This window comes from Tachypleus tridentatus, chromosome 1, assembly GCF_004210375.1.
Source record: "Tachypleus tridentatus isolate NWPU-2018 chromosome 1, ASM421037v1, whole genome shotgun sequence".
Lineage (NCBI taxonomy): Eukaryota > Metazoa > Arthropoda > Merostomata > Xiphosura > Limulidae > Tachypleus > Tachypleus tridentatus.
Genome location: NC_134825.1, coordinates 26,874,702 through 26,901,139, shown reverse-complemented (window position 1 = coordinate 26,901,139; position 26,438 = coordinate 26,874,702). Strand labels below are relative to the sequence as shown.

Below are 26,438 nucleotides of genomic sequence, written 5' to 3'. Positions count from 1 at the left end.
CATTATATGAAAATACTTTGAAAGTCACACCTCCTTCAACCTGTCACCTACTCTACTATCTCTGACGACCGAGCATTTTGATAATAACTGCTGCAACATAGATTTCATTATAAAAGGATTGCTTGTAAAACCCATGTCTAAGGCATTTCAATCCTCCTTTCAGGTTTTCCATAATCCATCTAGAGCACGAAAACAATGGTTCCCATCATCCTTTTCAGTTATCTTTTAGCACAGAAATCCATAGGTATATTGACCAGTATATCTGCATAGATTCATACAATTTAATCTGTTACAAGGTGCTGAATTTTTCTTACCACAGCTGTGATAGGATTTGCTACATACCTCTTTCTGAATTAATGTGGTGCCCCAAATTGGTGCATGTCTTTGTTTTTTCATAACAGGAATGTCTTGGAAATTCTAAAACCCAAATATGAACACATCTGATCTGCTCCTCAACCAAGTCGCCGATAAGTTTATCTATGTCCATTTGTATATCTTTGCTTTAAACAGACAAAACTTTTATAATCAGAATGTACGAGTATGTTATAGCTGAAATAGCTGTTGTATACACTTCCCAACAGCGATTAGCTTTCATTAGTATCACTTCAGCTACGAAACGCTAAGCAGTGTCAAAGTAGTTGTGATACGTGCCTTTCCATCATCAGTTTATATTGACAAGTGTTGTCAGACGATCTGTTGAGTTGCACTTAAATTAATTTTATTATAACGTACTCAACTCTATCATGTTCAGTTTGGAGAATATTTAGTATATTCTACTTGTAATCCTTTATAAGTTTAGACATATAAATAAAAACAGATTTTTAAACCAGTTTATCTGGCTCTTGTTTTGAAAACTGTATTTAACTGCTGTAAAGTGTAGCTTCATTTCTGTATTAACTTTATGAGCCACTCCTTAATTTTTGCTGTTTTTTTTTAACTAAAGCCGTGAAATTTGTTTTCTAATCGCCTTTTATTTTTCAGATTCTTGGGATGATTTTGTCCTGTGCTCTGTTTCTGATGATAGGAATATAAACTTACTGGAGTATCATAGCTGCTACAGTTGGATTGCATGATTTAGTCACAAAACTAATTTGTCCATTTCATGTACATTTTTTATTCCAGTAATTGTAGCGTTGGTCAAAATTTAGATTGTAAATGGTTTATTATCCGTATTTGTTGTATTTTGAAAATGTACTTTATAAAATTATTGTCTGGATGAAACACACTGAAACAAGTTTTATTGTACTTTGATTCTAAACGGAAATTATTTTTTTAACCATTTACGTAAGAACGATTGTGCATATTAACTGACGAATTTAGAATAACTGTTAATACACAAGTTCATATTTTTAGAAAATTTTTGAGGCAAATATGGAAGCCCTTTTGTTTCTAAAACTTGACATACGTTTCTGATCATGTCAACAGTAATTCCACAATTTGCAAACAGTATATAAAAAATAAAAGGTATTGATCTAGAAATGAAAAGTGAATTGTAATCAAAGAAATTGTATCTTCAGACTATTTTTTTATTCCTGACTGTTTAGTTCCAGAAAAGAAAAAAAAAAGTTAGGGTAATTTTGTTTCCGCGAAGAAATAAATTCGTAATCTGTAAACTTGAGCTAATTGTTTATTTTCGTATTTATATTTCTTTGTTTAAAAAGTGTGGATTAAACGGAATGATTTGTTATAATTTGCAACTATACATTTACCACTGTAAAATAAATTTATAAACCTAATGTTTAAAGGCGTGTTGTGCATTATATATAAGTGAAATTTAAGTTACTGTTTCTTTCGAATCGTCTATCATGTATTAACCAAGAGATTCAAAAATGGCTTTCGTCAGTATTTTTAATATCTTAGAGCAGCATTTCAAGGCTTAAGTGTATAAAAGTAGTTGAATCTTGTCTGGAGGAATGCATGCAAATCAGCGCCATTTATCAGTTTAACTGACATTTATGACAAGTATAACAAGTAATGAACTGTAGACGTTGATTTTCATTAAATGCATACTTCTTTAAATGATACAAACCAGTTAGTGTGTAACCCTTGTTGTGTACATAGTTCCTGAAGGTTTTATCATTAGAGAAAAATTAATTTTTAACAAGTGAATTAGGTAATTGTATATTCAAGCAGTTGCCGAATCAAACGAAATTTCATCTAAGAATATTTTAGTTTGAAGTTTCACATCAGAAAAATTAACTTTGTTTCATAAATGCAGATGTTTTTGTTTTTTTAAAGGCCTGTTATGTTTTATCTTAGATCGAGCATAGTTAGAAGATATGAAATGTAATTATTCATTATAAAACGAGTATGGTGTATTTTGTGTGTTTCTGAGAACATGTAGTTTTTGTATGTGTTTTTGAGCTGCTGGACATAGTGATGATTTAATGTACTTTGTAATTATGTTTCATGTTGTTTTTAAAGGTCTGTCTAAGGAAACTTGTATACTTATTTGTTTTGCACTCTGTTCGAAAACCTTGAGCTTTTATTATACAATTGGCTTTACTTCAGTGTTGATAGTCGGTCGCTTATTACTTTATTGTTTCTAAAAATCTTACAGCGAACAAACATTAATTAACTTGGAAAAGAAACTGTATATCGAGAAGATCTGGGTTATTTGTAAGAGTGCAAACAGAATTTTGTTCAGAGTTTAAATGGCAGCCATTGTGCACGTGGGTGCAGAGTTGTAAAAATGTTAATTTTATTATGTAAATTTTGCATCATGAAGTGCAAGTGTATTTATTTATATGAATAAAAAAAAATAGTTTAACTAGATGGACCACATTTCTTCATTGGATTTTTTTTTTTTTCGAATACCATAATTTGTTTGAGGGCGAGTGAAATATTTTTCTGTTCATGCAAGGTTCTCTGATTTCTTATGCACTGCGCCTCCTTCCTCTAATTTTTTTTTTGTTTTTTGAATTTCGCGCAAAGCTACTCGGACTATCTGCGCTAGCCGTCCCTAATTTAGCAGTGTAAGACTAGAGGGAAGGCAGCTAGTCATTACCACTCTCCGCCAACTCTTGGGCTACTTTTTTACCAACGAATAGTGGGATTGACCCTCACATTATAACGCCCCCACGGCTGAAAGGGCGAGGATGTTTGGTGCGACCGGGATTCGAACTCGCGACCCTTAGATTATGACTTGTACGCCTTAACATGCTTGGCCATGCCGGGCCTCTCTAATTTTTAGAAACTTTCAGATGCTGAGTATTACTTTTTTTTACAACGACTCGAAATAACTAAATATTGTATGAATAATTTTTGAAACAAATACAGTAACTAAAATTTCCACTTCTGTTTCAAGGTAGCCGAAAGATAGTGTTCATCAAATACCTGCTGTTACACTCCATTTTTTTGTTTGATACCAAATTTAGAGCGTACGTATAAATTTGGTGTTTTTAAATTCACATTACTGGAAAATTGTTCTAAAATAATTACCAGTATTAAACGCCAATTAAAACAGCATTGTCTAAACTGGTAATACTTCGCTTTGTAAGAATTAATACCATTCGCAGAGAATGAAAGATAACTATAAATAATACTAAAGACAAGAGTGAATTATAACATACGATGCATATGAGTATATGGTTCATATTCCCGTTGCTGCAAAAAACGTTCTTCGCACTTTTGAGCTGTGAGTTTGCTATAATAGTCAGTCAAAGTGTTTGACTATTTGGAATTAAGCACAAAGCTACACAATGGGTTATTTGCGAGCCCGCAGTCATGCGACTGTCCTACTGGAGGGCCCTAGTGTTTCATCAGACACGAGATGGTGGTGGGTTCTATTGGTTAGCTGCTTTTTTTTCTAGTCTATCGGATTACGTTAAGGACAATTATGTATAGATAGCTCTTTGGTGTAGCTTAGCACTAAGATTCTGAAATAAAACTAAAGGGTGAAAAGTTACATTAATTTTCACCTATCTCATTCAATGCGATATTTCAAGGTATGCAAGTTAATATTTTCTATTTAACGCTTAGGTCATCAATGTGTTAAACGAATTAATGGATGTACATATAGGGGTTCAGCACTAGTACGCGAAGGCCCGTAGGCATATCCGCATGGTTAAGGCTCTCGACTTGTAATCCAAGGGTCGCGAGTTCGAATACCTGTAACACCAATCGAGAAATTAAACTTTAGCTAATTCATTGATGTATAAATAGTTAAACCCTATAAGAGCTTTAATTAGTTTTAATAGCAAAAATGTTAATGTCCATATTGGAACTAAATTAGGGAGTTAAAATAAATGTGTGGTACACGTAGAATGTTTGTTAGATTTTATTCTAATAATTACCCTAACTTGTACAATGTACTGGCAAAGTATAAATAAATCGCATTTTGAAACAAAGTACATAAGCAGTTAAGTACATACATAGCAGGCTTGGACTTTATGGGGCAGCTAGTTAATTATTTTCGTTTGTTCCCTGATGAAATTGTTGGATCATTGTAATTTCAGCTAAGGTTTAGTATAATGCATCCAAAGTGTATAACTTGAATTAAAGAAAATAAAGTTTTGCTGTTTCTTAAAAAAAAAAAAGGGGGTTTAGAGCGTAATGTTTTGGCATAAGAGGAATCTGAAGAGAAAAAAAAATGCAACATATGAAACTTTTAATACTAAATACAAGAAGGGTGATCGCATCCTCCAGTAATTTTTTTTTTAACGAATTAGAATACTAAGGGACAAACCGAAAGTCCACAGATTTCTCATTTCTCTCAATTCCAACCAGTATTCTTTAAAATGAGCTTCACAACACATATCCCTTATTTTCTTCAATACTTTCGATAACATTGGTTGTGTTCAATCTTGGCTGTATTTGTTCCTGATCTTGATGTTGCCTCATGTTCCTCAAGTTTGACGTATGATCACATCTTTCTTTAGACTGATTCACCACTTATATATAAATACTGCGTTAAATTGTTTTATTCCACATATATCACGTTATAATTCTGTTTGTTTACTATTATTATAACTTTTCAGTCTTATATCAGTGCAATATTTTATAGCTGTTTCGTGTGTTTACAATTAATCTGAAACTTCCATCTCTTCTATTCCACCTTTCAGGCCTCAAACCAGTAAGTTCAAATATTCTTACTGTCGTTCATTTTCAAAAGCAGATAGTCACACGCACAAAAACATCAAATTTAACCATAACTGGATGTACGACACATGTACATGAGCTTTAACCAAAGCGAGGTCACAGATTGATTTAACGAATTAAAGAACGAAACGGCGTCTGCATTTCGGTATCCACTCGCTTGTCTGTAAACCTACAGGAGTATCAAACACGTGTGGTAACAGACGTCAATGTGACAGTTTTTCATTCTTCACTCTGTACAACCAGATTAAAGGGTTTAGTCTATTTCCACACACTTGATTATAGGTAAGTGACTTAAACGTGCTACTGCTAGGCTATTTTCGAGTGCTACAACAAACTGATTCACCTTAAGTTTCCATTCTTATCATGGTGAGGCTTTTGTTTCTTCTTCTGGTCATATATGCTAACATATATCAAAATTAGGCTTTATATCTAAGCCAATTCATTCTTAAGTTGTAATGGACTAAAATATATACAGTAGTAATTCAAAAGATAAAAAAATCCTTATTTAACTTCTCAAATGCAAATATCACAAAAGGCAAATATATCCCAATTAACAGGATTCACCTGCAGCCTTACTCTTGTCATAAGCTTAAATTAGTTTATTTGTTCCTTCACACATCACATTTGTTTGTAAATAAGGATTAATGTGCTGCTTTTTGTTCTTTCGCAGTCCTGAATGATGTATGATGTACTCGAAACTGGAAGCTCCAAGACTCCGTGTTTCGTTGTATTGCTTCTGGTCGAAGTAATCCAGTCTTCTTTTTTTTTTTTTTAACGAGACAGCCCATTGTAGGACTTTATGTTGAAATTTGTTACACGTTTAAACCACGTAAATGTTTTACGAAATATTTTTCCCAAAAACAACGATTTTTAAACTGATTTTACTGAAACGTTTTACTCATCAAAACGACTTTTTAAAATTGTGTTGAAGCTGTACGAACCCACCTTTAGTTTCGTTTTAGCTTCAAAGTAACCCTTTTTTCATTTGTGCAACATTGTCATTACTGCATTAAACTAACTGTTCCCGAGTGGGACAGCGGTAGGTAAGTCTTCGGATTTATAACTCTAAAATCAGGGATTGGACACAGCAAATAGCTTAATGTGGCTTTGCTATAATAAAACACACACGTTAAGCTAATTTATCATGAACTTATCTATACAGTTTTATTTGGAACAATCTGTGTCTTCATGGTGTGTTCATATTGTGCTTAATATGTTTCATAACATAATTTGGTATGTTGAAAATAGCGTAGATGCCATAACGGTCAGTTTCCCAGGTAACTGCAAATCTTTCTTTGTGACTTACAGGTCCAGCTTACGGTTTTCAGCATATTGTGAACACACGTAACATTAAGAGCCCAAACGCACGAGCTTACTGATCCTTTAGCTTACATTACATAAATTACCCGGTATGATCTACGTTCAGGTTTTTCACCTTTGCGTTATCACGTATATGAATCGTTCCAATTGCTATAATATTTAACATATTGAATGTCAAGAGATTAGAAAAAATCTTTTATGAGAGCTATATAGTTCTTTCTGTCGGATTATTTCTACTGGATATCAGATATTATGTTGGTTGTTATTGGCCTTTCCGTAATACTGATATATATTTATAGGTTTTTTTTTTAATTTTATTAATAAACTAAAATTAAGGTATTTTACGTGGAAGGCACTGAAACGGTATTAATGTTCGCTTGCTCTACTATTCATTTGTGCTGCTAACTCGTGTTGGTTTTAATACCGGCAATGTAGATATATACATTTCCGAGATATAATAAAGGCTTAACGTTTTGTTTTTCGTTAGTAAAACATTTTTATGATTTGCTTAAAGCTAAAACTCAATGTGAATGCAGAGGTAATTCTGAAATGTCCTATATACCATTAATTTAAGATATTTATCTCCAAGTGTTCTTTGTAGAAATATAGCCCAGTCCAACTCGACACAAGTATTAATTTTCTATTACAGTCACTCCCAGACCAACAGGTACATCAATGACTTTTGTTCACTTAAAAGAATAACTTTCTTGATATTACAGTCACTTGAAATCCAACAGTTACACCAGTGAATCTGGTATTGTTAGAATAATATGTCTGCTTGTTATTCGTAGTATTTAAATAATTAGTATCTGCAAGAATTTATTAATGTTGGTTTATCCATCACCTAAATTTTATTACAAATTTCTTACTTTGGTTTTAATGCATTGCTATGAGTTCAAGTATATTTTACGTTTTCCTCAAACACAGCAACTTATCAATCTTTTGAACAAGAATACGTGGGAATTAATACTTCCTATCTGATGTATGAAATAGATTTACGATGAATTTTGTTTGGTGTAACAAAGATACACAATGAGCAATCTCTGCCAACGCAACCCCTTTTTAATCACATAAGCTCCAGACTTAAGGCTTACCGTAAAAACTATCGGTTTATTATTGTGTTTTTCTTCGTTTTCAGTACTTGTTACGTAAGACTGATTTGTTGGGATTAAGAACATGCTTTATTTAATTAGGATTTCTGAAACGATTAAAACAGAAAACATTCCGTGACGATCTTAAAATACATTTTCAGTTAGACGTCATCACGTGACTTCTAAATGTTCTGCTTTAGTTATGACATTCTTGTTACTCAAATTTTGTGCAAAGTTACTCGAGAGCTATCTGCGTTAAGTGTACCTAATTCAGAAGCAGCAGGCTAGAGAGAAAGCAAATACTTAACACAACCTGCTGTCTAACTATTCGATTACGTTTTTCTTTACCAATGAAAAGTGGAATTGAATGTCATGTTACATCTTCAGGGTACTAGTACGATAGTTTATTTGCACTTATTTCAACAGTTTAATCAGACAGAAATGAATAGGTGTTGCAGCCAGTATGTCTTCATATGGAAAAGCAATGGGCTTCTGTTTCATTCTACAGGTGTCTCAGGTATACCAGATATCTTGTGCAAGCAACTAGTGTCGCTTATTTCAAACAAAAATCCTCCTTGCTTACGTTATGCTCTGTTTTCTTAAGTAGCAGATGGCTTTTACCCCTAACTTTTGTGTTGGTGAATTTTCACCTCTTGCAAAACGCCATACTTTGCTTGGCACTTGTGTGCCTCTTTCTAGACAGTACTGGTGCCCTAAGGTCATTTATATTCTTTTTTTTCCCAATGTTAAGTGAAAAGGATGCACCCATTTTGGAAATTTTGAATCTCTGATGATCTTTATGATGTGGATGTATTAATATTTTTTTGTCGAAAGTTGTAAGTCATGTAAAATCCAAAGGGATAAATTATCGGTGATGTCATACAAATGCCAAAATGTAGTTCTGATACATCAATTTGACCGAGACTTGTACTTGCATATTTCATTTCGTTTTAATGCAGCACACTAAATTCCTTGTAAATAGGATGACGTATCACATTTTCTATTTTGCCGAGCACGTTTCTATAAACAACTAATCCTTTTAATGCAGAAAAATGTAATTCTGGTAAGAAAATTAAATTTTTTTTTCCAAACGACTTTTATTATATCTCCTTGAGCCCTTTTTAAACTTTTTACTCTTAAGTATTGCCACTCTTTCTTTATGGCCAAGGTTTCACCCTTTAAGCATACTTAAATGAACTAATTAAAGTTGTGCCACTTTCGGTTTCCTTTGCTGTACATTGCTTTGATACAGATTTACAACAAACCACGAAGCAAAAATTGCAATTCGAAAAAACAAGTTTCACTAAAACAGTCCCGTTTCAATACAGTGAAAATACTCAATGCACGTACAACAATTAACAAGTAATTACAATATCACAATTAGTTCGAGTGTGACGTCATTTCGTAGCAAAAGCTTTTTTTTTTTTTACCCTCCTTTTAATCTCTGTTGCCTCCATCTGTTTATAGCTATTCAAGCTTTGAATAAATTATGATTCCATACAAGATTTATTGTACTACATTTTTGTGAACATGTCTTGTTCCACCCATATTTCCTGACTTTATTTTTAAAAAAAACAAGGGTTTATTATTTTATACGAATGGAAATTTAACTTACAAATGACAACTATGTACTAGGGTAGTAGCTTATAAAATTATCTAATCATTTATTAATTAGAAGCTAGTTAAATAGAGAAAAGGTTATTTTCCATTTTGACTACTGATTTGCTGCCATCTTCAGAAAAGTATTCAAAAACGTTTCTCCACTCATAGTGATCAAGATTCAAACCTGAGTCTTATCAATAAAAAAGATGGTGTGCTATGCACTCCAATACACTGAAGAAACAAGTCAATAAAAGTTGTAATTCAAGAGCATAAGACAGAATACTTAATATTACTCATTTACAATAGCCATAATGCTTGAAAAGATTATACAATAAGTTGGAATAATAAAATTATATCAAACGTTGATAGTCTGTGTGTGTGTGTGCGCGCGTTATATTTTTCTGCTTATTATTGGTATTTATCTTCCATATTATGGCGTAAAAGAACATTTGATAAGGATGTCTTTCTTGTGTGCACCTTCTGTTCAATGTCATTAATTTCTGGAGTAGTTTCAGCGTTAGTTTAATTGGTGTATTTACTAATCTCTGAATTCCTGTTACATACAAGTGATGTGGTGATAACTATCATATATAGGAACGAGTTTGTTATATTCTATTTCTTGTTCAGGTGATTCACGAATTATAATCGTTACTGTGGAGTATTGTTACGAGTGTACTGCCAAAACATCAAGTCAAATCCTGGAATTCAGAGTTCTTATTTGTTATCCTTACAGTGAATTTACCCCTATGAAATAAAGTCAGAAATTGCAAAAACTTACTGCTTATAGACTCTTACACTTTGGAATAAAGCATAGTTTATAAATTAAAAAAATTAGCATTGGTACACAGTAAAAAAGTAACAGAAACATTAATAGTTGTTGGCTATCTTTGTTTATACTATTAGCAGGGATAATCTTAAGGTATGATGCAATACAAAACATCAAAAGATGCACGACAAAGTATTTGTACTAAAATTTAAAACAGTGAATATTTACTTTGTTGTTAACTATAGGTTTTCTAAAATATATACTGGATAAATTCTAAATGATTGTGTCTGTACATACAAAATATATGGCCATATTAAACATGCACACCAAACAATATAACCTAAAGTAAACAGTCTCATTCAATACTGGCTTTAGGACATCAGGGAGCAGCTGATTTTAAGTGGAACCCAGCTACCTATAACAAGTTGTCTCTTGGTAAAGTGTCAAATATCTTATGCAAAACACAGTTGTGAACCTGTTCGGAGCACCAGTCTAACTGAATCCTGCTGATGTATAATATCTATTACAACAATCAATAAAGAATGAGGAGAGAAGCAGAAAAAGTTAGATTTGAACAAACATTAATCTTCATAACTGAATTTTTTTTAAGTACAAAAGTGTTTGGATTAACTTGATCAATTTTCACTTCACCTCTACAGACTAGTGTAGAATTTTTAAAGTTTTATAACTCAGTGGGAAGAAAGAAGCTGATTAGAAAAGGCATTCAAAATTCTCAATTTTGTGGATAGTCTAGTACTTTAAATTCTATGGAACTACCTTTTATACATCGAAGATGTAAGTATAATTAAACCTGTGCTACAGCTGAGGTATGATATCTTTATTAACTTTCTTTCAAGCACTGTCCACTGATCTTGCTTGGAAACATAACATCAAAAATATTACACAAGTTCCAAAATAATGTTATAACATCAAAACAATTTAAAAATAGAGTAGAAAATAAGTATTTTATTTAATGAAACAAAACAAAACTTATAAAAAAATATTCTGACAAATTACAATAAATGATAAGCATTGTCTTAAAATAAATATCTAAAAAAACAAAAGAAAACTTAAAACAATCTTTCAGAAATACATAAATGTAATACAGTATACAGTTAAATTTCTCATCAGTAATATGATGATATAATATACACACTTACTATACCATAAACTAGCTACTTTAAAAAGCAGCAACTTTCTCAATATGAAAAATATGAAATCAAATTTTAATAGCAGCATTTTGGATAACACGTACTTTAAAAGATCTCTCACAATCCAAACAGTAATAACAAACTTATTCTTTAGAGGTGTTAGTGTTAGATAATTTTGTCTGATGTTTTCACACTTAAGTGTATAATGGTACTGATGCAAAGCAAACCACTCAGAACTTTTTAACTCCATTTTTAAATCTTACTTTTTCTATTACTTCCAAACATCTGCATTATTGAAGATGGAGAGCTATACAAACATATAAAACTCTTTGAACACCCAGTATTATTTACTACATTTTCCACTATTTAATAAAATGCCAAATTTAAGGAAAATTCATTTTACCAATTATTTCTTTCTTTCATACCTCTCACAATATAAGTATTATTCTTCCAAACTTTAATAAGATTTTATTTAAACTTCACAATAAATAAAGCATTCTTCAATAACAATTCATGGTTTTTACTGATAAATTAAAGTTACATTAGGTTGCAGACAATTCAGTCTACAACAGTACCATGTTGACAACTTTTTCATGAAATAGACAACTTCTACAAGATTATCTCAGATTAGCACTTGAAATAACATCCACTGACTTACATTACTTAGATCAGTAATGATGCTTAGATTAACACTTCTGACAATCTTGACAGCAAATATTAACCAGTACCTTTTAATAAATGAAACTAGGAATTTCTTCTTATTGAAAGACAGTGACTTTTCTAATTTTAGAAATGTTAGAATGTACTTAACTTCATCAAAAATTTAATTGTTAAATGTGCTCCGTACTTACTGAAGAATACGTAAATAAGACAAGAAGTCAAGCACAAGGCACAGATCTTGAAGTCATAACTTTGTAGGCTAATCATTTACACAGCATACATTTACCACTCAACTTGCATGTAAAATATTCCACGAAACTTACTGTCCAGAAATTCAGTTTACAACCATCTTAAACACAAAATTTAAACCATAAAAAATAAGGTTATATTCATAATTTAACATAGTAAGAAATCATGGCTATTTCTTTACCACTAGTCATGAACTATTGCATAGAAATTATGGCTAAAAAATTTAACAAAAAATACATTCAAGAATACTTCATTCTTTTTTCTTTAATACAAAAAATGTAAAAAAATTAGAAACTACAAAATAATTTACTGATTGCTGTGATATAGTTTTGCCATTTATTCCTTCCTAGCTTGAAGTCTAGTTAAGTAAACACTGATATAACCATGCAGCCTTATGAATGAAAGACAAAATCACTTGCCAACAAATGGCATGGGCATCAATAGTAAACAAACAGAATACTTCATATAAAAACTTTTGCACGACTTTAATACTATAATAAAAGGTATGCTCCTTTAAACAAATGATTTGTGAAGAATAATTAATAATGTGACAATAATTAACACTAAAATGATTATACAAATCATTACACTGAAGTAATTATCTTTATATACAACACAGTAAGGATCCTGTTATCTTTAGGATCCTAACCCATTTGAGAACTTCACCAGATGATTCTTCAATATTATACGCAAATATTTAGAATTCATGTGAATAATTCACTTAAATTCTAATGAAGTTTTTGTCCCATTGTAAACGTTTTCTGTTTTCATAATATATCTTTATACTGTGTGTAAGGAATTACACTTATTTTCACCACTTCAATGTGATATGCTAATGAATACACTGAATAAATTTGTTCAATGCCATGTACTGTGATACTTAAAGAGGTAATTCTGTCACCCAGCAAAAATTGGTTATTTGTTATTATGAAAAAAAATGACTTGTTTAAAGCTGACACACTTCAACTCTACTATGGATGTTTTCACTAATTTTGGGACAGTCAAACAAGAAGCGCCAGCTCTGGTAGGCTCAAAATCTTTGACACATAAGCACCAACATTTTCAAGCACTGACTGAGCTAAAACAGGAAATTTATACCAGTGAAAGTGTTGCTACCTCTTTAATTTATGTTTCTCAATTGTGAATTGTTTACCATATCTTCTGGATAAATCCTTAACAAACTCCTGTTTTAGAATTTTCAAGCACCTGTAAAGTAAGCTGAGCATTAGAAATAACCAACACCATTGAAACATTCTCATAACTTTATATATGCTACATTGACAAACAGACAAAATATTTATAAGCAATAATTTACTGTGTAGAGTTTAACACACCTTAAGTTTTAGTATCTTTATAAAATATTCAAAATTTGGATTTCAAATTCTACTAATATTTAACAAATAATACCTGTTTAAACAAATATTAGCCTGTACTTTATCTTGCTGTATAAAGTTAGTTGCTCAGATACAAATGGCCACTGCACCAGTTTGTTATTTATATTATAGGTTTAATTACCTGAGTACAGAATATATGCTAATTTTTTAATGTAATTTTAATTGATGTTTGTAAAGTTATATTTCAGTACATTTGGTTACCCCCTTTTTGAATTCTAATATAAAAGTAAATTATTTTTAACTTTGTGAACTATTATACTATTAACTTTGGTAACAAACTAAATAATATTAGCACCTAATAAATAAACTATTTGCATGGGTAGCTAACAAGGATCCCAGTGATGAATATAGGTAATAACATACAATGATTAGATTACATTGTTTTTATCAGATAGGTACTTTTGCTGTTGGCAGTATTTTCAGTAATACTTACAGTATTATATTACCAGTTTTGTAAACAAAAATCACAAACAAGATTGTATGTGTAATAAACATTAAGACTACAAACAGTAATAATATTGCAACATTATATAATGTTTGAGAACTGTGCAATTCTACAGTAACCTAAAAAATATCTTATTTGCACAAAGAGGACACACTGTTAGTGTGTCCTTATATATATATATACACTTAAAATTAAGCATCAAAAGTAGAATTTTTTTTCCCCTTTTTGCTTACTTTCTGTACTGAGAGCTGGATCTAAACTTGGCAATATCAAAACTTGGGGCATGGGGCATGTGCACAATGAATGCATTTGGAAGCACAATGAATTCAAACCTACATAAAAAAACAAACATGTGGAAACAATAAAACAAATTATTATTCTTGATGTACTTTTATTTTTTTGTTTAAGGATTTAAAGTACAAGTCACATACTTTAAGGACACTACAGAATGCAATTATAATTTAATCAATAAATATATTGTTATTCATAAGATTTCATGATATTTTATTCCATGTTGAACATTAAAATATGATAAAATAAGTCATAATATCAACATGATTATCTTTACCTAACAATACAGTAAGGATCACAACCTACTTCAGATAACTTGATTAAAGTAAAACAACAACAACAGAAGATTTCTTACTTTAATCAGTTCTCAAAACTTGGAAAGAATGAAAAATACATTGAATTAAAACAGATTAACATTCCTACATCAGTCAAGAAAACACATGAAGTCACACATGGAAAAGGGTAGTGTTCTTACATAATTAAAAACCACTGCTAAGTAAGAACAAAAAAATACTAGTTCCTGTCCTGCATTACTCAGGTTCAGGTTTTTGTAACTTTGGCATCTAAACAATGCAGAAAAATATACTATTTGTTTTGACTATGTTTTTTTGTTTTGAGTGAATTCTTAAAAAATATATATATATAAACCCATAAGAAGTCAGTACAAAACAGGCCATTTCTTCTTTAAATAATCCACAAACCAGGAAAAAGTGAGACATGTGTAAACTTCAACAAGACAGTACAAATCATCGTTCTTATTTTTGTCAGAGCTAAAAAATGAGAAAAATTAAAATCATACAAAAAACTTACAAACTAAGTAGTCCCAACTATTTGACAAACCTAGAAAAGAAGAACTATTATAAAAAGATGCACTATTCCTACTTTACCAAGACTTCAAACCTACAAATAAAAGAATATCTGATGCAATTCATAATCCTGTTTCAAAGTGCTTGAGAGCTTGTACTTGTAAAAACAAACCTTAAGAGAATATAAAAATAAATCTTTAAGTCAGAGTCTATACACTACTTACAGTTGTCAATTAAATTTTAAAATAAATTTACTTTGAAGAACTTATTTGTGTCCTATCAATGTGCAAATTGTTCTTACAAGACTTCTGTGATTTTGGATAAATTTCTGTACACACCAAAATGCAAAAACATTTGTTTATGTAATTCAAAATAGTATTAAGAAAATATGTGATCTGTGCAGCTTTGTTTTATGTGTATAGTCTCTCCAACTAAACCAAGAAACCGTGTTTGCCAAGTCTAGATTACTTGCCCTTGGGCATAAAGCTCCATGATATGAGACACTTTGTTCCACCCAAACCCAACAAACCGTCTATCATACTCAGGGATATCTCTGGGAACAACAATGTAAGGCTCAAAGTCAGGTTCCCAGAGGACCCGATATGGAGTGGTAGCTGTTCTCCACTTGGCATAGTTGGTCGGTCCATGACCACGGGTCCACACATGATACCTGCAAGATGTGATCGACCAACAATAATGTTAGAGGCTCAAATTAAATTATTTATTAATTATTAGTAATAAAGCAAAATACTTTACATTGTTTGTAATTACTCATACTTCTTACAATTAACTTTATTTTTAAATCCACTTAACTTTCCTCAACAATGATATTTAAAGGATGTTTATAAATGTGAATAACTTGTAAATATTTGTTTTATTTCAACTAAAGTCTTACTATAGCTGAATCACTTTTGTATGTTTCAGATGCAGATTTTTGTTATATTTTAAGGCAGTTGTTACAAAGAACTTAGAGATATTACAATGCTCTCAATTACCAGTTTAATAAATGTTTTTGATTATTACAACTGTTGAAAGAAAAAAATAAGCCCAAACTTAATGTTCTACAAAACAAAATCCATTCCTAATTTCAGTACATAAATATTTTCTGAGGGATGATAATATCAACTGCATTTCAAATGAACTCTGATCAAGCACAGAAAACACCAAATACTTTATTATTATCTGTTTATAAAAAGAAAATGAAATACGTTTCAAACAGGATTATACAAATCAAGGTTTTTTTTTTTTTTTAACTAAGAATAAGGTATTTACATGTCTAGAAATGGACAGATTAAACGTACCTAAAAGTGAACAGTGTACCCATGTCCAACATTGATAAAAGTTCAGCTTTGGATTTTGGAAATGACAATCTATATCGCTGGGTTTCAAAAGCGGGGACAATGAGAGCCTAATAAAATTACCAGTTAATAAAACTGTAATGAAATTATTAAACTACAATGTTGTAATACTACTGAAATTACAATGTATAAACTAATACTTTTGGCTAATAACACTACTATACAAAGTAACAGTAAACAAGAAAAATATTCAGACATTTGAATTAATTCAAATATGGTATCTGAATATATAGTAAGTAACACTTTCTATACATTAAAAAACTGCAACTGAGTAGCATTAGGTAATAATTTTTTAACTACAAAAACAAGGTTTACCTTAGTTTCATTAAAAGAAATATCAGTACAACAATTTAAGTAAGAAAATGACATTCAGCAAAATATTTTAGAAGCCATAATATTTTTCATTTTTTTAGTTCAATGTTTCAATGAATCAGTACATGCATCATTTTTATGGATAGGATATACTTAACTGATGTACTTAATCTTCCACAAAAACAAAAAATATATTACGGTCTCTAAACTTTAATATTTAAATATTTTATGTAGAAGTAAATATGGATATCACCAACATCAGGTGGTTTTACAGATCAAACTACAGTTTGGTACAACATTTAAACTGATGTAATCTTCAATACACTTAATTACATTGTATACAGAAAAAAAATGAAAATTGCACTAGGATTCAAGTTTGAACCAGCTTAAATATTTCCAAAATATACTTCCCCATTGTCTTGTGTATATATTATAAACACCACAATAAGAAACAAAATTAATGCTAATTACTGGATTTTAAACTCAAGTTGTTGCTTCTCCAAATGTTTCAGCAACTTATGATAGCATCAGTCAGTGAAACAATGAAATATTAAAACTCACATTTAGGAAATAATAAAATATATAAGTATATACATATGAGATGTGCCAAAGATCAAGTATAAAATATGGATGCATTTTAAATGCACACTATGTCACTTTGACATGACACTGACCTTTGGCACACAAACATAGATATACATACATAGAATGTTGATACTGAACAGTTAAGTAAAATAAACGTAAATCAAAAGAAAGGACTACATTAAAAATAGCAAATCCAAACCTCTGACCAATGATAATTTGTCATGAAAAGAACAAGCTCCAACAAAAATGAAAAATGCTGCATCAATTGAAAGGATCCGCAAGCTACAAGATATAAAATGTATCCTTGATTTTGGAGGTGATTCAAGAAGCAAGACCCATATTGCAATGGGGATACACCATCTAAATCAGTCTTAACCTTCATTTGCCAGTTTCATACAAAGAATAAAATAACCAGAAAATAGGAGAGTGAGATAGAGGTGCTCAAGCCCACAATGTCCAACATCTTTATCACCCTTCATTGGCTGCAGATAGTTGTGGGAAGGTAACTGCTCTCAGACGTAAATGAGAGAGGGAGGAAAAAGTACTACCAGGTAGGGATAATTATGATAAATAAACTGACCTCTTGCAGTTTGAATTACAATCCCCATTATAGTGGTAAGGCACAAATTAGTAGCCCAATATACAAATTATACTTATATAAAGGGGTCCCAACCAGTTATCTAAAATAACTCATATAACTCCCAACTACCACCCACCAAGTCCACAATGATTACTAACTTTCAGACTCTTAAACAAGCTTTTACATGTGATAAGATGTTCATCCACATCAAAGTAGTGATAAGATGTTTAAATGACCTTATTAACAATTAAAGTATCAAACTCAGTAAAATTTCTTTAATACTTACTTCTTAATAATTTTATTTAGTTTCTTTATTAAATTCATTAAATATTAATTTTTGTACTAATATTTCCACATTAATAATAAAATATTGTAATTTATTACAAATATTAGAAAATATGAATAACTGTGAAGTTATAATTCTTTTAACAAAAGAGTATGGTACATTACTATTTAAAGAGGATGAAAACCATATATTGGAAAAGCAAATTTTTTTCAAATCAAAAATATGTAGATTATAACAATTATTTTAACTTCTAAATCTAAATAATAGGCCCCTTTTATTGAAGTATTTTCAATTTCTAATTTATTGGATAAATAGTGTTAATATTTATTTCATGATTATTTATACTAATTAAAATGTATGTAATATACACACACACATCTATAAGTAGTATAAAACATATTAGGGTTTATGTCATTTTTAAAACTTATTCTCATAAAAATTCCTAATATCACTGCAAATAGGGGAAGTTACTCATACATAGCTCATCTACCTAAACATCCAATGAGAAGAGTTGTAAGTCAAAAGGAAACATTAAATTATGAATGTTAGAAACTTACTTTTTTAGAAGAATCTAATCTTAATGCAGAAATGGATTTCTTTAAATAGTCATATAACGAGTACATCGGAAGGAAATCAATATCAGTAAGAAAAACAAAAGGTGTTGTCACTTGCTGCAAAGCCACATTCCTCAGAAGGTTGACAGGATAAAATGGCTATAGAAGAATGCAGAAGTTAGATATCTGTTAAACTAAGTTTGAGGAGTGTTAAAATCTGAAACTAATTTACATCACATGTTGGTTGATTTTTTTCTCACAGAAGAGATATTAAAAACTTTATATATTCACTAACAAATTAATAAAATAACTACTTGGAAAATGTTAATATGTGCAACAGCTATAAAATCACGAAATGACCAAAATGCTTATAACAAGTTCACTGACTTTGAGAATAGGTACTACACTCTAGATAAAACACTTAAGTTTAGATTCTTATGTCTGCTACTACTCTAGTAATAACTTTAATTGAGATGCATGTGCAGATGTAATTGAGTGCAGTTCCATAAAAGCACAGATTTTCAATCCCACAAGGTAGAATATATAATTAACTTTCAATGAGAATTTACTTACAAGTATTTTAACACTTACTTTATAAATCATACTGAACTAAAAACTTAAATATACTGTGATAAACAACGTTAACCACATGTCTATGAATTTAGCCATTTTGAGTTGACCAGCCTTGAAACAACCATGCAACTATAGTTCCTGGTTAGTCTTTGAGAAATTTATATTGGAAAGAACTGGTATCATACTTCTTGATGACGAGAAACTGACTTGAAATAAAAGTGTCTCAGAACGGCTGGTATGGATATTAACACTTATTGACAAGCAGAGAACAACGTTTCGACCTCCCTAGGTCATCTTCAGGTTAAGAAAGAGTTTGAATGTGACTGTTAATGGACACATCTTAGGGAAGGGAGCATATAAAGGAACACCTTTATACCTATACTAATTAATAATTTAACATCCACCTGTAATGCCCCCTACAATTCCATAACTGTTTACACTCTCATCCCCAAGACATGTGTCCATCAATGGTCACATTTAAACTGTTTCTTAACTTGAAGATGACCTAGGAAGGTCGAAACGTTGCTCTCTCCTCATCGAAAAAGTGTTAATACCCATACCAGCTATTCTGAGATACTTTAGTATCAAACTTCATTTTGCCTCCCCTCCATCTATCATTTCCACGCCTTTTAACTTCAACTTATAATTATTATTTTTTCAAAAATGGAGAAAAGATTTAAGCAGACAAATGAAAGAACAAGCACTGCTGACTGTGCATCTAATACTTCACACGTATCATTTACACTTAACATAAAAACTTTATAAACATGTAAAAATAAAGGTTGTGTCACTCATTTCATTTAACAATAAATACAGCAAAACTTAAAAGTTGTATAGAGACTATTAGCTCCTTAAACCCATAATCTATCACCCATTCTGCCAGAATTATGTTTATGATGTCATAATAATTATTACCATACTTCACAAAAGTTTTGGGTCTGTTTATAAAAGGTGGATAACAATAGCATGGTTTGGATTAGTCTTCAACCAAAGAGATGTTATTGGATGATGTCACCAAACAATGGGTGAATGAGAATTTTTGCTGGGTTTCAGAGTTAATAAAACAAAAATGCAAACAGAAATCTTTAAAAGTGGCATAAGATAGTACTGATTGAGGCAAAAATAATTAATATTGAGAGATAAATGACAAAAAAATCAGGTACTTTCAGTGTAAGTTTCAAGAAGAACCTTTAATTTCATATTACCATCCTGTATACTCACATTTGTAACAAGTGTGTATACTGATTCAAAGAACATTACACCACTAACATTGTGCACAAAATGTTATTAACATCCACTACTAATATTTATTCTTTATATAAAATGAAACCATTTTTTCTTCTTCTGATTTCAGACAATGACATTTTAACTAGATATCCAACATGTTAACTTTTATAGGATGCAATTAGATCAAAATAACTTAATTTTCTTTACAAAACTAATTACAAATATAGAAAAGGAAAATCAAAATGCTTACCCCTTCACGATAAACAATATGGTAACCAACATTTTTGCGACTCTGAAGTATTTCTGAACTCAAGGTGTAACTTAAAAACTGCTGAACTTCAGAATCAGACATATACAAAGCTAAACTGATGGGACCTAAAAAGAAAGAAATTGATATCAAATTAACAGATAAATCAATGCAAACATGGACAGCCAGACAAATATTGACACAAAGATAGGTATTATAAATACACAAATCTACAAATATACAATTCAGCATTATAGGAAACCTAGTCTTATTCTTACAAGTAGTGAATTGATTCATAGATTGGGATTTACTTATTTGAGGATTTTTGTTAAAAGCTTTGCTTATTAATTTAAAGGCATATTTCATTATTTTTTCCATCACACTGGAGTTATTATATCTCATGTCTGCATATTAATTTAAATTATCATTTAACAGAGTACATTATTCTTGCTTTTTACTATTAACAAATTTCTGTGTACATATATGCTCTTTCCAGACTCATTAAATAACACTGTGTACATATGACTAGTGAACAAAGCACTTAATCTTAAAATTGTTTAAGGTGTCCATGTAGATAGGTGTATAAATACACAAATCTACAAATAGACATTTAAACTGTATAATTTGCAAGAATAATACATTCAATGAAAACACTAAGAAATCAATAACAAAATAAAAATTGCTAGACAGGGAGTAAATGAGCATTTCTAAAAAGATACACTTGATCATATATTTCAATGGGATGATCATCTCCAAACTTAACACTACAGGGAAGCACCAAACCTTTTATGTTTATGATTTTGCTCTACATGATAGGCAGTGTAAGCACCTGACCAAATAAAACAGTGAGTGGATCAATTACATTCTAGAGAAATGACAAAATCACACCAATAATAACTGAACAATACAAACAATATTTAATCTAATTTTCCACAATTCATATTTATGGACACCTTATAACCATCAAAGTCATAGATAATAAGCAACACGGTATATAAACAGTTAAGAAAAATGTGTTTAACAATCGATCCATGTGGACACCTTAAATAATTTTAAGATTAAGTGCTTCATTCACTAGTCATATGTACACAATGTTATTTAATGAGTCTGGAAAGAGCATATGTGTAAACACAGAAATTTGTTAATAGTAAAAAGTAAGAATAATGTACTCTGTTAAATGAAAATTTAAATATGCAAGCATTACAGATATAATAACTCCAGTGTGATGGAAAAAATAAAGAAATATGCCTTTAAATTAATAAGCAAAGCTTTTAACAAAAATCCTCATAAGTAAATCCCAATCTATGAATCAATTCACTACTTGTAAGAATAAGAGTAGGTTTTCTATAATGCTGAATTGTATATTACGTACAGGTTGTTTACAGTTACTTTTACTAACCACAGCAACCTATATTTATATAGGATTTGAAGAAATTGTATGACCTTCAAAAACCTATATAAATATAGTTTGCTATGGTAAGTAGAAGACAATTCAAAACAACATGCACATCAAATTTCTCCAAAGTAATATTTACAGACATCCCACCAGAAAGTAAACTAGAGTAATATTTACAGACATCCCACCAGAAAGTAAACTAGAGTAATATTTACAGACATCCCACCAGAAAGTAAACTAGAGTAATATTTACAGACATCCCACCAGAAAGTAAACTAGAGTAATATTTACAGACATCCCACCAGAAAGTAAACTAGAGTAATATTTACAGACATCCCACCAGAAAGTAAACTAGAGTAATATTTACAGACATCCCACCAGAAAGTAAACTAGAGTAATATTTACAGACATCCCACCAGAAAGTAAACTAGATTACTTGGAAAATACACTTTAGAGAAATGTTACCAGCACACAAGTTTTAAAAACTTGATAAGACTAACAGACTTACCTTGTGAAGTTGAATCTTCCCCAAGAATACACTTGAGTAAATGATTTAGTTAACTATGCTACCACATTTAAAATACAGCAAAAGTCACTTCATTAGTTGACACGAACAGAATTTTGGTAAAAATTCTAAATATTTATCAATCAACTTATAAAGGTCAAAATACCTTTATGGTTATGGCTCTGATAACAGAACTTAAGCTAAATTAGAAGTCAAAAGTGCCACACCATCCCAAGATGTTAAAATTTTCTGGAGAACCAAAAAAACATTGAGATCAAGCAAGATTAAATCTACAACTGTGCTAACCATGCATATTTTAGCTTCTGTGTATTGAAAAGTTTGCTGTATTTTCCTAAATGTTTGTTTGTTTTTAAATTTCATGCAAAGCTACACAAGGGCTACCTGAGCTAGCCATCACTAATTTAGAAGTGTAAGACTAGACGGAAGGCAGCTAGTCATAATCTCCTACCGCCACCTTTTGGGCTACTTTTTTTTTACCAATAAATAGTGGGGTTGACTGTCACATTATAATCCTCCCATGTCTGAAAGAGCAAGCATGTTTGGTGCGAAGGGGATTCAAGCCTTCAAACCTCATATTACGAGTCAAACTCCTTAACCCACGTGGCCATGCCAGGCCTTTCCTAAGTGAAAATTTTTCTCTGCTGTTTATTATATTTTACATATATTCTAATACCACGTGTGTTAAACTGCAATTTATCCCTGAAGAGTTATAAATGTACTGAAGTTATCAGTGAAGCTATGAAACTAATTAAAGACAATGTACAAATTTCAGTGACTTGTTTGAAAGTGCTTGAATATGATTTTAAATGGTGACTTTTGCACTCATGGGTACTACGCAAAGTGACATGATTTCACCATTAAACACCACATGATAGTGCACGCTGTTTTCCACATTTTTAAATAGGTCTATACAGTTTTACAAAAGTCTGTTCTTTGGTTTCCTGATTGTAATCATCTAAAAGTGGAAGTGACTTTTCAGAGAATTGGTATGTATGGCTACACATAATATAATCTTTTACTTTGGAAATTACACAGCAAAATATGAGAGATTTTGGAAAACATATGAAAAGTCATATTTCTTACCATCCCAATGTTTACAAACAGCTTCTACCATTTGTAGTCTATCCATAGACAGCTGGGCAACAAGTGTGACATCATTTCCTTCTGCAGACTGAAACAAAACATTGTTCTTTCTTCATTTACTCTTATGTCACTCATTTTGTATCTAAACAAAAAAAACTATTCAAAAATGATATAAATATTTATGTTTTTAACAAATGAGCTGACAAGTCACTTACCATAGAGGAAAACTTGACTGTTCCTTTGCACTTTTGAGAATTACTAATTACAGGAATGTTTTCAACCATTTGCTGACTGTTATATTATATTCAATCATACTATTTTTTAAGTGCTAGAACTGATTTCTTCGTTTTTCACTAGATACCACTAAATTAACAAATAGATTTGCACTGCAGTACGTTAAGTTTCTTAGGATGTTACAAAAATAAAATTATTAAAAGTAAAATACTATCACTACTGTACACATACATAACCACCATCTATAAAGTGCTATCAAAACTGACAAACATTCTCCTGATTACAGGATCAAGCAAGCAGCTTGAATAATGTTCAAAAGAAATGTTTATCTTATCAAAACCAGGCCACGATGGCATATGAAACCTATGCATATATATGCTTGTCCACATTTTTTTTTAAATAGTTTGCTTTGAATATTTGTTCAAAACCATGCAAGAACTAATAGCAATAGTCATCCCTAATTTTGAAATAATATACCAGAAAGAAGTCAACAGCATCCACTGCCAACTCTTGGGCTAGTCTAATCAAGTAATGAACCACAGTCACATAATGCAGAATGATTTTTTCTTTGTGGTAATGGACTGAAAACCATGAACTCTTCGATCTATAGAATGGCACACTAATCAGTTGGTTATGCCTGTCCCATGTGTACATATACACACAGTTAAAAAAAAAAAAAACACAAACTGTATTTAGTAGAAACATACTACACTTTCAGGTTGGCCATCTGTTTCTAACATGTATAAAACATACATTTTATTATTACACTTACTTTTTCTGTACATAAACATACATGTAATGATTACCTAATTTTTAAATTATTGTACATTGTACCTTAACTTAAGCTTGTTACACAATTATTTTGTATCAATATACAAAGTACTCAAAATAATTATGAAAACACATACAGGAGTCACAAACAATGAGTATAGCAACTACATGGATTTTTTTTTTTTTTTTAGTAACCTCAGTTTCTACATGAGCCCATAAAAGATCAAAGACATTCACATATGGACTTTGCACAAACTAAACCATGGCTGAATGTTCCATCAGGTACTTTACCATCAAGATATCACATCACCCCATTTTCTGTATGCTTGGGATAACCTGCTTATTGGAAGATAAATTCCAGCCTGATAAGTTATGTTCCCAAGGTAATGGCACAATGGATCAATTTTGTGCAGACCACCAACAGTGTTAATTCAGCCACTCCTATTATTAAATGGTTATTTCTTCACGTATCATCTTCAGACTCTTCCATGTAGATCCTACTGAAACATGAAGTCTTGCCACAATCTTTCACATGAAGTATCCTTGACCAGCCAAGTTTTTAATTGCTACATGTTTTTCATGAAATATTTTAGTCCTGGAATCCATGAATGAATAACATTATAGATTCTGGATAAAGAATTGCTGATTATACTTTTATAAGCTTTATACTGGTGTGACAACAAATCAGTTTGGTCTATTAACACATGACTGTAGTCTGTCCATTCTCAAAGGATAAAAAGGGTAGCACAATGTGTCTTTTGTATCCAATTTTCTCAATATTCTCATAAATATTTCTGTACTGTAATACAGATTTATGGGGTTAATTGTACATAGTTTCTAAACACAGCACATTAAACGTTTTTGTATGTCCCAATTCACACTAGTTTTAGTTTGGCCAACAGATAAAATTTCAAATCAAGTGTGTAACTTATAATAACAACAATAACAACTTTAAAATCTTTAAAATATGACCATCTTGTAAAATAAAATGTTCTTTGAAATTTAAAGATTTACAAATATTAAAGTCCTCTGAACACTTACAGGCTCATAATCATATTCAATGTAATACAAGTGAGTCCTATGTTCAACTACTCTTGCTCTCCTGAATTCATAGCAAGGATCATCTTCATCTATGGCATTTAGCTATAAATGGTAAGATGAGAAACATGAAACCTTTTATAAACATGATCCAGTTTTGATTCAAAAATAATAATTAAAATTAAAAGAACGATGAATATTACAGAAATAATGCTTTCAACTAACAAGAATTAGAATATCTAATGTTAATTCTACCTCCATTCTGAACACATGTTAATTTTTGATTAACAAAAAACTATTGTGTCCTGCATTATCTTGACATCATTAAAATCAAACTTAGTAAGGTTAAGTTCTAAAGTAATTTATCATTACATGTAATTTAGCAGTAAATTATGGTTATTTTGCATATTTTTATTTGTACCTATAACTTATGAAAACTTACTACTTCTTGTACATGGGTACTTCTTGTATTGTTACATCCTATTAATTCACGACGTAATAAGTTCCCATCATATTCAAGGAAAGTTAAATAAAGGTTGCGGAAAAACTCCACATGCTTGTTTTTCACTTTTAATTTCTTAGGAGAATTCCAGTGAATCACCTTCAACACAAAAAAATAATCAACATACTTGTTTCTCACTTTCAACTTCTTGAGTGGGTGAATCAACTACAACATGGAAACAAATTAACAACTACTTTTATCTTATTGAATTCATCTATTTACATTTATAAACTGACATTAATAACTTAGACTTTTGAGTGAAAAAGCTGTTGAGATACTCAAAAATTACTG

At 30.8% G+C, this 26,438-nt stretch overlaps 2 protein-coding genes across 18 annotated transcripts in view; one reads left to right on the top strand and one right to left on the bottom strand.

Moving 5' to 3' along the window:
* The window catches only part of LOC143244804 (tetraspanin-11-like), a 67,158-nt gene extending 64,383 nt beyond the window's left edge, over positions 1-2,775 (top strand). For all 6 annotated transcript variants that reach the window (XM_076490162.1, XM_076490175.1, XM_076490167.1 and 3 more), the window contains one exon: positions 982-2,775. In XM_076490162.1, coding sequence (XP_076346277.1) covers positions 982-1,032 — 51 coding nt within the window. In that variant the 3' untranslated portion in view covers positions 1,033-2,775. The remainder of the gene's footprint in view (positions 1-981) is intronic.
* Positions 2,776-10,705: 7,930 nt separating this feature from the next.
* The window catches only part of LOC143244765 (xylosyl- and glucuronyltransferase LARGE1-like), a 79,901-nt gene continuing 64,168 nt past the window's right edge, over positions 10,706-26,438 (bottom strand). For all 12 annotated transcript variants that reach the window (XM_076490046.1, XM_076490125.1, XM_076490056.1 and 9 more), the window contains 9 exons: positions 26,088-26,246; positions 25,649-25,750; positions 23,603-23,690; positions 20,601-20,725; positions 18,554-18,709; positions 16,177-16,283; positions 15,348-15,545; positions 14,012-14,110; positions 10,706-13,145 (listed from right to left, as the gene is read on the bottom strand). In XM_076490046.1, the coding sequence (XP_076346161.1) occupies positions 13,052-13,145; positions 14,012-14,110; positions 15,348-15,545; positions 16,177-16,283; positions 18,554-18,709; positions 20,601-20,725; positions 23,603-23,690; positions 25,649-25,750; positions 26,088-26,246 (1,128 nt within the window). In that variant the 3' untranslated portion in view covers positions 10,706-13,051. The remainder of the gene's footprint in view (positions 13,146-14,011; positions 14,111-15,347; positions 15,546-16,176; positions 16,284-18,553; positions 18,710-20,600; positions 20,726-23,602; positions 23,691-25,648; positions 25,751-26,087; positions 26,247-26,438) is intronic.